This window comes from Trachinotus anak, unplaced genomic scaffold, assembly GCF_046630095.1.
Source record: "Trachinotus anak isolate AG129_WGS33_773 ecotype Australia unplaced genomic scaffold, CSIRO_AGI_Tana_v1 ptg000028l, whole genome shotgun sequence".
Classification (NCBI taxonomy): domain Eukaryota; kingdom Metazoa; phylum Chordata; class Actinopteri; order Carangiformes; family Carangidae; genus Trachinotus; species Trachinotus anak.
In genome coordinates this window covers 6,251,671-6,264,360 of record NW_027273879.1, presented here as the reverse complement: position 1 = coordinate 6,264,360, position 12,690 = coordinate 6,251,671, and the positions used below count along the sequence as shown (strand labels likewise).

Sequence of the window (12,690 nt, the reverse complement as noted above, 5' to 3'; positions counted from 1 at the left end):
TTGCTCTAACTGTCACATGCATCCGTAGTTTACTAGTTAACACCGGAAATTTGTTCCCATAATGTAATAGTGAAAGCCCACACGGTTTCCCATCAGAGCACAGCCTTCCGTCACATGGTACACTGTTGGTTTTTCACCAGGATAGAGGGGGCCAGGGCAAACAAACCCGGACGCTGAGGAGGAAAATACCGAGCTTCACTCCCAGCACAGACAGAAACGGTGGCAGAGCAAGACCTTTTTCTTCAGAGGAGAATTACTTTTGCCATTTTTCTTTCTATCATTTTCTAGCAGTATCATGTAAAACTCCGCCATATTCAGCCCACCACGCCCGGAGCTCAGCCACCAGGGGTAAAGACTCGCTACTTCAGTCTTAAGTTGTTGCACAAAGTTAATTTCCTCTTCTCAAGAGAGGAGCAAGGTAATACAAACAGCCTTGACAATAACGACTTTACTTCCTTGAATTAACATTTGTTAAACCTTGTTTCCAGCTCAGGAGAGCAGCTTTGGCGCAGGCAGTGAGGGGTTCATCAAAAAATATACTGACTTCAGGATACTCAGGGCTTTTTCTTTCCTTTGCTGTATAACCAACGTTATGAATGTGTCTGTGCCCTGGAAGGTGAAGTGTTATCCAGGAGTTATGATTCTGAGCTCCGTGGGAGCTTGCTGCCTCAGCCCGGAGGCCAAAGAGGCTCGCAGGATCAACGATGAGATTGAGAGGCAGCTCCGCCGGGACAAGAAGGACGCCCGGCGGGAATTCAAGCTCCTTCTGCTCGGTAAGAGGCCGAAATGACATTCTCCCTGTAACTCCTGCTGCGTCTGCTGTAAACAGTGGTGGAACAAATATTCCCATCTTGTACTTAGGTAAAAATCACAGTATCTTACTGTAAGAACTGTATTAAACATTTGACTAAGTAAAAATGGATGTATTTGTATGTGAAATCCCAATATGTAAATATATTCCACTCTATAAATATGTAAATTTCCCTTTGCTAGTGGAGCAGAAGTAGGAAGTAGATGAAAATTAAAATACTCAAAGTACCTCAAAACTATTTATGTACTGTATTTGAGGAAATATAGCCTACTAGTTACTTTCTACCACTGAATACAAGTATCTCACAAAAAAAAAGTAATTTACTTAATTGGCTTTGAAAGCACTTGAGCTTGTGATAATGAATTTGTGGTTGAATAAAAGCAGTCCTCTGTATTATAAGAAGAGGCATAAGAGGCTTAAAAGTAGCATTGCAACAGTGTAAAAATACTCCAACACCCCCTTACAGACTTATATGTTATAGTATAGGATTATTATTACTGATGCAAAAAAATGTGAAAAGACTATTTAATGTTGGATATGGTGCAAATAATTTTAAAAACTTATATTGTGGGGTAGTTTAATCAATAAAAGGATAATATAATATTGTGCATTAAACCAGTGGTTCTTAAAGTGGGGTCCCCAGACCTTCAAGGGGTCCTTGAGGAGTTTGCAGGGGGTCCCCAGCAACAAGAGGAATAATTTATTATCACTATAATTCCATCCATAAATGCACAATGACAGGATTTTTGACTATATTAGTCATGGGTTTCAAACATGTTCTGTAATAAAACATTTCAAAGCAAAATTGTTATCAAATGGGGGACCCTGTAATAAAATCTTACCAAATGGAGGTCCGTGGTCTAATTAGTCTCAGTTTAGGGGTCCATTCATTCAAAATCCAAATGCCCTCTGTAACTATGTTACTGTATAGTACAGTATTAGATTGTCAATACTGATTTATCAGTGTGTTAGTATTTAAAGCATTTTATTGTTGTAGCTGCTAGAGGTGGAGCCAGTTTTTACAACTTTATATGCACTTAGTTTAGTCCAGTAGTTCCCAACAGGGGGGTGGGGCCTCTCCACAGGTCTCAAGATAAATCTGAGGGGTTATAAAATGATTAATGGGAAAAGAAACAAAACTTATTTTGTGAAATATTTCTATTTTACCTCTCTGAGAAGTTAAGAGAACATATGTCCCTTCGAACTGCAAACAACTCAGACATCTGAAACACGACTAGGGGTCCCAACTACACAGATTTTTAAATTCTTTTTTAAGTGGTCACAAACCATAAAGTTTGGGGACCACTGCTTTAATCTGCAACAGTGTATTTTATTACCTTATTATTTGTTTTTATCATGTGAAATCTTGATCTGTAAAGTGGTTAAAAATGTAGTGGAGTAAATGTAGAATATTTCCCTCTGATATGTAGTGAAGTTTAACGTAGCATAAAATGGGAATATTCAAGCAAAATATGACCTCTGACCTGGTCCTACGTACAGTAGTTTATTCAATGTATTTAGTTACTTTCAACCACAGTATAAACACAGGTAAAATTTTGTTTTAGCTTGACGAAACAAAATGCAGAACTAATACCTCAAAACTGCTCCTCAATGATGTACTCAGCTACGTCAAATGTGCTTTCATCACTGATTGTAACTCACTATTGAGTAGATACGCTATAGTCCCATTTGGCAGATGAATAAATGATTGCTGCGTCATATTGGGAGGCCACATGTTATATTTACGTTACTTAACAAATGATGCATCAGCAGTGCTGTGATGAAGTGTAAGGTGTAAGGCAGTCACGCTGTTTGGGGACAGACTCTTTGATGAATGTATAACCAACCTTTCAGGTTCAAAAGTCAGATGTGTAGCTGCAGCAGTGACAAAACAGTGACTGGTTTATTTTGAAGAAATCTTTCAAACTGGACATTTTTACACTTTTGTATCACACTGAATAATCTAACCAAGTGTAAACCCTTTCATATATTAGTATATGTCATTCATTATGAGACTAAGATTAGAATAATGCACACTACTATTAAAACTCCTAAACAATAGTTCTCACTAAAGTGCAATTGTTGTACTGTCACTTCACTCTGGCTGGAAAGCTCTGTAACGGTTGCCAATGAATTCTGTCATTTCACTGTTGTCAGCTTCAGGGGGAAATGCTGCAACTTCTTCTAGTTCAGCTTTTTCAAACATACAGACAGTCAGTTGTGAGATGACAAAATACTGTTTGTAAAAACTGACTCTGAGAATAAACGTAAGACCCATAAGGCCTAAGAACAAGATACAACCCAGACAACGGCAATTAATGTAAGTTTAAGATTGCATAAGAGTGAGGCATGGGAGTGCTTCAAACCCAATACAACCGAAACCTGTTGTTCTGCTTTTGTTTTTCGGATATCAGACAGAGTTAAGGGATAAGGCTGGTGATTATCTATATTTCATATAGTTAACAAATTCCACAAAGATATCAAAACTAACAATAAATTGATCCCACTAACAAGTATTGTCTGTGTAGTGAAAGCTTGATAGAACTTATTTATGTGAGCCGGAGACCTCTGCTTTTGTCCAACGGGACTAACAGTCTACAGCCAATGCTGGTGGCTACACTGAGGCAATGGTGGTTAGAGCTGAATGCTAACATGCTCGCAGTGGCGATGCTCAGATGTTGCTACAATGTGTTGCAATTGTCAGTTTACAGTAAAACACTAGGCACAGCTGAAGCTGAAGTTAATGCCATTAGTTTTGCAGGTATTTGGTCATAAAGCAAAGTATCGGACAAATTGAAACTTTGACCTGATGGCGACGCCAGATGAAAAGTTGGAGGGTTGTCATAGTGACTACAATTCATCCCAAGGGCAGCACAAATTTCTCCCAATAGTTGTTGAGGCATTTCAGTCTGGACTAAAGTGGTGAACTGACAGACTGAAATTGCCGTCCTCTGAGACAGTAGGTAAGTAGGTAGGACTGCTGCCACTAATGCACCAAATCCAAATTAATCCACGGCTAAAAATAGTCTCCAAACAAATACGCAATTTACTCCTGATTGAGTCACTTCTGTATATACATTTGTGAGCTATTTATAAAGATTCACGTCCTCAGTAGGGACCTATGAGCTTAGAGCTGAGAGAGGCGGACAGAGTAGGGAAGTCTTAAAGTGTTGTTGGATGGGTTTCGTTGACAGTAAATTAAAATAGGGTAACGTCAGCCTTATTGTTTAAGTCTATACATGCTTTTAAACTAATGTTATGTATCTGTTGGTGGCCAGGAACTGGTGAAAGTGGGAAGAGCACTTTCATCAAGCAGATGAGGATCATACATGGCCGAGGATACTCTGAAGAGGACAAGAGAGGCTTCACCAGGCTGGTCTACCAGAACATCTTCACTGCCATGCAGGCCATGATCCAGGCCATGAACACATTACAAATCCCCTACAAGTATGAAAAAAACAAGGTAGACCAGACTATTGTTTCTTTTTCATTTCTTTGCTGCTTCGCACTGACAGATTGAGGAAGAGGTTTTACCACACACCGTCTCCCACAAGCACTGACAGAGCCTGCAGTGTGTATTACTGTGTAGGCAGGGTGAAGTACTTCTGGTAATCTGCAACATTGTTTAGATTTGCAATCCAGCAGCCAGAGAGTTTTGCCTACTTACGGAGCAGGCTGTCTTTTGGGAAGTACACATGATGTTACACTGCAGGCATGTAAAGACAGGTACCCCGGAGCCAAAAACAAGCAACAGACAAAAGAGGAAGGGAGACAGAGAATTCCCCATTCATCATAGAGGACTCTGACCCTGTCACACCAACAGCAGCTGCTTATTAATCACACCAATTTTCCGACTACATTAGTAAGAGTTTCAGGTAAGACTGAGACCCAGATGAGAGGAGGGCGAGCCAAGTCTGAGTCAGCATCTAAGGTTACATTTTTTTTTGTCTTGTCAGCAGTGAGAATGAACCTCACAGAATAACAGCACATCCCTGAGCATGCAGGTAGGCCAGAGAGTGACCATTCACTAAACCCATCCCCCAAACAGCGACAGTATGTGCCCTCGCTCTAAAACCATCTCCTCTATAACGTTTGAAGTGCCAAATGTTTGAAAAGTTGGATCATCTTTCTCTATAATAATTATAACGCTATAGCTACCACTACACTAATACAAAGACAGTATTGTGGATGTGGATGTAGATCATCAACTGATGAGGATGCGAACTTTTTACCTGGGACCTGTTAGCTGTAGCCTCATACTTTTAGCATGATATCAAGTGCTTGGCCGTCAGCTGCTTATTAGGAGCCCTCCCCTTGTACACGGGTCTCATTTCAAAAGGAATCAGCTGGAAACATAACAAATCAGCGGAGACGGTGCTTTCAGCTCACACATGGGGTAAATCAGCTTAATTAGCTGGCAAGCAACAGCTGATTGGCCTGCTTTCGTCTACCTCTGTCTCAACACAAGGCCCCACTGTTTTGAAAATGATGAAGAAAAGATTGACAGATGTGATAAGAATAACTGAGGGGGGTGGGGCTCAATGGATGGTCAGTTGGTTCCACTTGATATTAGTAGGAGTTTGGGTGTAAGAGTGAGCTTTAAGTGTATTGCTAAGATTTCTCTGATTGATTTTGAGGAGGGAAAAGATTGGAGAGAAAAGGGTTTTTTTTTTCTTAAAAAAAAAAAAAAAGAAAGAAGAAAGAAAAACAGATGCTGGCACAGCAGTTTCCTTTAAATTTGTCCAAAGAGGGGGAACATGAAAGCAGTGAAGCAGAAGCCATGAAAGCAGTTTTAAAATGTGCAATAAAAAGAAGGCAAAGGTTTAAGAGAGTATGGTTTCCCCCAGAAATATAAAGAAAGTAACTAAAAATAAACTCCCCCTGGTATTTTGAACATATATACAACCTCTGGTAGAAATCAGAATAGATTTTTACCAGAATCAAATCAGATAGACATAACTGGAAAATTACTGTTGCTACAATATGACTCATCAGATAGCATTGGTTTTGTTGGAGTTAACAGTGATGTAACAAACTGGTTAAACCCTTTTACCCTTGTGCACATATGTATTTCATCACAGTGGAATTTACCTCAGTATGGCACCTCCTAGACATTTGTTTCACAGGGTCACAATCTTCCCTTTATCACTGTATGATTGGAAGAAACCATCAGAACATCAAACACAGCTGCTCATCAACACAATTACAGTTTCAGTATCCCCGCAATAGCACTGTGTGCAATAAGGCTGTTTATGGGATGAATGTTACTCCTCCCATGCGATGATACCAAAGTCCCAGGCAGCAGCAGATGAGAGCAAACAGGCTTAAGTGTTTTCTGGCTGAACTGTGGCACTGTGAGACCACAAGGGATATGCAGTCAGGGAAATATTTATTATTAATCAGACACAAATTAGGGTAGTAAGGGTGTGATAGAGATGAACAATTCTGAGAAGACATAGGACATCAATCCATAAACCAGAATCCAGGATGACCTGGGACACAGATGCCTTAATGGTTTAACTGTTTGTGTCAGTGAATGCATATGAAAGGGGAAAAGACTAGACACACTGAGGGTGACTCTACTCTGACCATACTTTTTGTAACAGAATGAGTAGTTCCACATCTTGTGGTGTAATTATTTTACATTGAGTAACCTAGTAAAATATTACATCAAGGGTTAGGGTGCAACTGATTATTTTCACAATCTACAGATCTGTTGATTAATCATTTGGGCTGTAAAAGGTCATAAACTAGTGGCAGCTGCCCATCATGATTTCCTACATTCCAAGGTGATACTTTGTTTGTCTGACTAATCATCCAAAATCCACAGAAGGGAACTTAAATAATTACCAGTCGATGGACTAATTGATTTGTCATTTAATTGCTGCAACTCCTGTCTAAAAATTATAAATGCTCAGAGTTTTTATAAACAAGGACTGTTAAAAACAGGCTGCTGAAAACCCAAACACTGCGATCAGATTGAACGTGCTTTAATGTTGGTGATTTTTGCACACTGTAAGGGTGTTGGTGAGCGTACAGGTCTGTTTTCTTCCTGACTAATGAAAGAACACATCTTTAGTGGAAGATGCATGCTGGGTAAACCCTTTTCCTCTAACATCCAAACTGATTAATCTTTCATAATGCTACAAAAATAATGCACAAGAACACAACATTAGATCATGTTCCTGTAAAGCACTCTGTAGTTATTTAATTATTAATTTCAGTGTGTCCTTCTGTTGATGTTCAGGCCAACGCCAGTATTGTCAGTGGGGTTGATGTGGAGAAGGTGACAACACTAACAAACCCATACGTGGATGCCATCAAGAGCCTGTGGAGTGATCCGGGGATTCAGGAATGTTACAATCGGAAGAGGGAATACCAGCTCTCGGACTCAGCCAAATAGTGAGTGTAAACAGAGATGAATAACTCCTCAGACACTGCCAAATACTTTCCACTGTTTCATCTGCCAATTGTCTGTTTAATACACTCCAGAGGGGTTGAGTTCAGTGGTTATTCCATTTAAGGTTGTTGACAAAAGGCTTAAAAGGGAAAAAACACTGCTTAAATTCTTGCTAAATAATTGATTATAGCAAAGCGGCTGAAACAGAAACATCCATGACTTCAATATTTTACAATAAACGTCTCCTCTGCTGCTTCCATATCTATCTAACTGGTTTTGTTTTCATTTTTTCCGCTGTGTGTTGTCATCCTGTGTTAACAGCTATCTGAATGACTTTGACCGAATTGCTGATACAGCTTATCTGCCAACCCAGCAGGATGTCCTGAGGGTCAGGGTGCCCACAACAGGTATTATAGAATACCCCTTTGACCTGCAGAATGTGGTGTTCAGGTGAGTGATTATTTTCTTATATTTTATGTTGGATTGGTTTTATTGTCACTGAGGCATAAACAGTGAAAAAGTACTTTGGAGGAGGAAAGGCCAATATACAGTTGAAAGTGGTATTGTGTTATGTGTGGTTTAATATCACAATTAAATTCATTTATTTTTTATCATGATATATTCTCTGGAAGTTCAGTGCATTAAGTGTTTATAGATGAAATTACCAGATGGGAGTGTCTGACTTCGGCCAATCCAGTGAACTAAAGCAATCACTACTGACAATAACCCAAATTGTCCTTCAATGATTGTGCAACATTGCCCACAGTGACCTAATACTCCTAGAGATAAGGGGATATACACCTTGGTATAACTAGAGATTGAACTATATGTTCAATCTCTACCACCTGTAATGTCATACCACCCAACCTTACATGAGACTGTAACACCAGCATCTGTTATAGCAGCTTGTCTCTACCGACGCTGTTGTGCCGCTTTGGTCCAGACTGAAATATCTCAAAAGTTATTTGATGTATTACATTTTGTACAGACATTCATGGTCCCCAGATGATGTATCCCACTGATTTTGGTGATTCTGTGACTATTTCTCTAGAGCCACAGTGAGGTTTAAAATCTCACTCAAAAAAGAGAAAGTCTTTGTGTTGTTAATTAGCAAATCGCTAAACTAAGATATTGCACATCGTGAACATTAAACCTGGTTAACATCAGCATGTTAGCATAGTCATCGTGAGCATGTTAGCACGCTGATGTTAGCATTGAGCTTAAACTCTCAGGCTTGTTTCCTCCTGTGTCCTCTGAGAAGACTAAACAGCATTATTGTGGAACTAGAGTCACAAGTTGGAAGTCATTATGTCTTGTTAGTCTTAGTCTTGTCTGAGCACAGCTGGTCCTCATTTAACAATTAACTCTCAAAGGTCCATAGTCTCATTCTGCCCATTTATACAGTAGTTTCACATCTGTCAAGAGCTATGTGAAACCAGGCTGGTTTGGAAGTTAAAAGCCTCCCTCTGACACCAGCAGACATTTTGGGGAAGTGAAAGTTTCTATTCCCTGAATTGAATCCTCACGCCACAAAGCAATTGCTGACTGTTTCTGGTTGTCATGGGGATGTAATAAAAGCATTAAAGTCTCTCAGCACTTAGCAAACATACATTTTGAGGCAATGTGGTGATACAGTGATGGTAGGATGTATACAATTTAAAATTTGGTTATTGTAATATTGAGATTGAGCCTAAATGTTGTCTTTACTTGGTCTTCAAATGCTGCAGTACAGTTAACTTATCAGATACAACCTTATGAACTTATCATAATGTCCTGTTTAGTCATCATGTCCACATTACTTATAATCACCTCTCAAACATTTCCTGTTATATTATCATGATTATTAACTTAGAGCTGCCTCAGAATTTAACTGTCTCTGAATGGGTATTGTGATTTTTTTTTTTTTTTTTTTTATTTGTAATGATGCCATAATCCTGTGGCTGTAGGATGGTGGACGTGGGTGGCCAGCGATCAGAGAGGAGAAAGTGGATTCACTGTTTCGAGAAAGTCACTTCCATCATGTTCCTGGTGGCGCTCAGCGAGTACGATCAGGTCCTCGTTGAATCTGCCAACGAGGTAAAACAGGGGCCGCTGCCTACAAAATAATCTGTAACAACTACTTACTTTACTTTCTTGCTTTATATCTTGTTGGTCTGTACATGGGAAAGAAAGTTGCTAAAAAAAATCACAGGGAGAAATACAAAGAGACATAGTGTCTTTTGTTTAAAGCCAAATCTGTGAGGTGGAGATAATGACCCAGATCTCTACAGAGTCCTTCTCTCTCTCTCTCTTTATCACTCTTTCTCTTTCTGTGGTCACAATGACAAACCTCACCTCAACCCTCCTTTGTGGCAGTACATGTAGTTCTCCTGCAGGGGGAGATCTTTAGTCACTCTGTTCAGCAAAAGTGCACCTCTCAGCAAGGCTTGTTCACTTGATGAGATTACAGCCAATTGAATTTGCTCACGCAGGCAATCACTGCTGAAGTACTGCTTTCAAAGCTCACGCTGAGATGTCTGTGTCTTGTGATTTCCATAGAATCGAATGGAGGAGAGCATGGCCTTGTTCCGGACAATCATAACCTACAAGTGGTTCAAAGAATCCTCAGTCATCTTGTTCCTCAACAAGATCGATTTACTCGAGGAGAAAATCATGTATTCACATTTGGTCGACTACTTCCCTGAATATGATGGTAAGAGGAAATTAATTAATTAATTTAATTGTTGGCAAAAACGGTCAAAAATGCAGCTGAGGGTGATGATACTTATGTTTTTATTAAGATTTGCTGTGTCTTGAGAGTGATACTGTAATGTTTTTTTTAACAAGAACTAAGACAATGTTCCTCTTTCAGATGAAAAGTTGAATTCATAAGCAATAAAAAACACTTTTGCGTAATTCACCACACTTAATAGATCTGCTGCTACAGCCTCACTTGACCCGGTATGACCAGTAGCTTATGGTGGCTAACTTTAGCTAATCGCCGTAGATGAACCCATACACACTACAATCAACAAGGGTCTGTGGATAGAGAGTCAGTCCACCCATGCACACCAGAAAACAAGATGCCAAACACCTGAAGGCGAGAGGAGGAGTTTACTGTATTATTCAAGTATTTAAGAATTAAACAAAGAAAATTGTGTGTTCAACTGATTAACAAGATCAGGACAAACGACCAGGAATACAGTACATACGTCCATATAGTACATGAAACTAGAGTCCAGATTGCTTTTTGATGAAATTCAAAAGCCAGTGAATTGGCCTTAAAACTTAGGAATTATGAGTTCAGGTTGTGTTGTGTCTTCTCTTAAGAACTACAATGTCTCACTTCAGTGTTCTGCAACCATTTTATATTACAGTTCTTCTATTCTGAAGCTTTTATGTAACTACTGAAACACCTTTCATGTGCTGTTTTTGCCTTCTGTCTCTTTCTAACAGGTCCCCAGCGGGACGTCAAAGCAGTAAAAGAATTCATCTTAGAGATGTTTGTGAGTCTCAATCCAAACGCAAAAAAAATGATATACTCCCACTTCACCTGTGCCACGGACACAGACAACATTCGATTTGTCTTCCGCGCGGTGAAGGACCACATCTTGCAGGAGAACCTGGAAGTGTACAACTTGGTTTAAAATGGTGGGCTTGCCGTCGTAATTCAATCAGCTTTGTACAGCTGGCAGTCAGGAGAGCTCTGCAGTGATTCGGTTTGGCTCACACTGCTTCTGAACACTATAATCCAAAACAGGAAATTGAGAAGCTAAAGCGCTTGTCGCCAAATGACTGTACTACTGATGTATTTCAAATTTTCCTGTAAGGCTCTTTGAAAATGGATGTCTCCAGTTATAATGAAGTGTGTCCCGACAATTAAAGTGCCTCTTTAGTGAAGGGTCTATTATAGTGTGCACTCTGAAATTTATGGAGCTCTTTGTGAACGTTGTTGAGCAGAAACAGTATAAATGCACATTGATGGATTGAGAGGGAAAAAAAGTATTTCATAGGCCTCAAAAGTCTCTGAGGACCAGTAATGTACTAGGTCTGTCCTTCAGGGAATCTGTGGAAGAGGTTGTAGGCTAACTGTGATGCAGGACCTCACATCACTAACCCCAGTTGGCCATAGTTGCTTTTTCTAAAAAAAGTTAACAACAGTTTGAAATACTCTAAATGCTTAGTTTGTGTGGTGACTTAATGGAAAACAAGTCAAAATAAACACTAATGACAATGATTTTATTACAGATATTGATTTGCACACACTTCCTTTTTGTAGCATTAGTTGTGCCGATTATCTGTATGTGTGTACCTCACTTAGTTGGGTGTGATCATTTCCACAACCTTGTTTCAAATTAACTTGACTTTGTACACTTTGCATTTGTCTGTGATGGCATTGTCCAGTGATAAAACCACTTCTTTGTGAGCACAGCATTAGTATAATTATTGCTTTTTTTAAGTTAACACATTTCAAAGACACATTTGCATTCCTTTTTTTTCTTAAGTCTTGTATCAAAGCTGTAGAAGAAAGTGTTCACTCAGTTCAGGGACTATTTGTTTGGATTTTTAAGTATTTTTCTTGCCTTAAAATAATTAGCTAAAATGCCTTAAAATCTTTCTCCACTGTTTATGTGAATGCCTTGTGTAAATATCATATGGTACAGTATTTTCCTAGTTTTCTTCACCCCTGCTTCAATGTCAGTGTCGAGATGCTAACTGCTGAACAGAGAACTGTTATGTTAAATAATCTCTGAGGCATTAAACTAAAGCATTCTTGATATTAATTCATATGCTGTTCAAGGTATCAAATGCATGAATAAAAATCTTATGAGAACATATCCACAGCACTAATGTTTACACGACTCTTTTCTTCTTGTTAAAAATAATTACAATCTAATTTGTATGGTTTCATTTATGGTTCTGTTTCTCTGTCACTGCCATATCTTAAAGCAGTCCTAGTGTTGTTTTTTTAAATCTGATTGTATAAATAAACAGACATTTTGCTGCTCATTGCCTTTTTTTTTTTTGGTCAGTTTATTTAGAAATCAGCTCCAGCACACTTTTGCTTTGCCATTTAGGTGTTTGTCATCTTTGCTTCTCTGTCAGCTCATGTGGAGCGGTCCTGAAATCCTCCTCTGTGATACAGGCTGGCCGGAGCCTGCGACAACACTTCTGTTTTTACTGTTGTACACAGAGTTTATATCGTGTGGCAAAGCACCTTTATTTCTGGAAGACAGACATTGAATGTAAAGTGGCAGCGGTACATGGGACTAGTGATGTGCGAGGATGGAAGGAGTGAGGAAGCTGCTGGGCCAAACACGTTATCCATTGAATATAACAAGCAATTCATTGATTGATCTGCCAATTATTTTCTTGACTAATCAATTGTTTAGTCTGTGAAATAATGACACCCATGAAAAATAACCCTAACCTCAAACAATGAATCAATTATGAAAATACCGAAGTTGCCTATTAATTTTGCATATAGTTTGGAGCTCTA

At 39.1% G+C, this 12,690-nt stretch overlaps 1 protein-coding gene across 2 annotated transcripts; it reads left to right on the top strand.

The window, feature by feature from the left end:
- Window positions 1-19: 19 nt before the first annotated feature.
- LOC139611607 (guanine nucleotide-binding protein G(q) subunit alpha-like) lies at window positions 20-12,200 on the top strand. Of its 2 annotated transcripts, none has more exons than XM_071466416.1 (8): window positions 20-348; window positions 617-773; window positions 4,090-4,274; window positions 7,059-7,213; window positions 7,533-7,661; window positions 9,158-9,287; window positions 9,750-9,903; window positions 10,647-12,200. In XM_071466416.1, the coding sequence occupies exons 2-8, from the start codon at window positions 638-640 to the stop codon at window positions 10,835-10,837; spliced, it is 1,080 nt and encodes a 359-aa protein (XP_071322517.1). In that variant the 5' UTR covers window positions 20-348; window positions 617-637; the 3' UTR covers window positions 10,838-12,200. The 2 variants fall into 2 exon arrangements, with proteins under 2 accessions (XP_071322517.1, XP_071322516.1); XM_071466415.1 differs by having other exon boundaries at window positions 45-418.
- Window positions 12,201-12,690: the final 490 nt, after the last annotated feature.

What these genes read in the sequence shown, in the direction of transcription:
- LOC139611607 (XM_071466416.1), top strand. Translation starts at nt 638, where the DNA reads ATGATTCTGAGCTCCGTGGGAGCTTGCTGCCTCAGCCCGGAGGCCAAA. An exon ending in ACAAGTATGAAAAAAACAAG is followed by an intron (nt 4,275 to 7,058) that starts GTAGACCAGACT and finishes GTTGATGTTCAG; the next exon opens with GCCAACGCCAGTATTGTCAG. An exon ending in CTACTTCCCTGAATATGATG is followed by an intron (nt 9,904 to 10,646) that starts GTAAGAGGAAAT and finishes TCTTTCTAACAG; the next exon opens with GTCCCCAGCGGGACGTCAAA.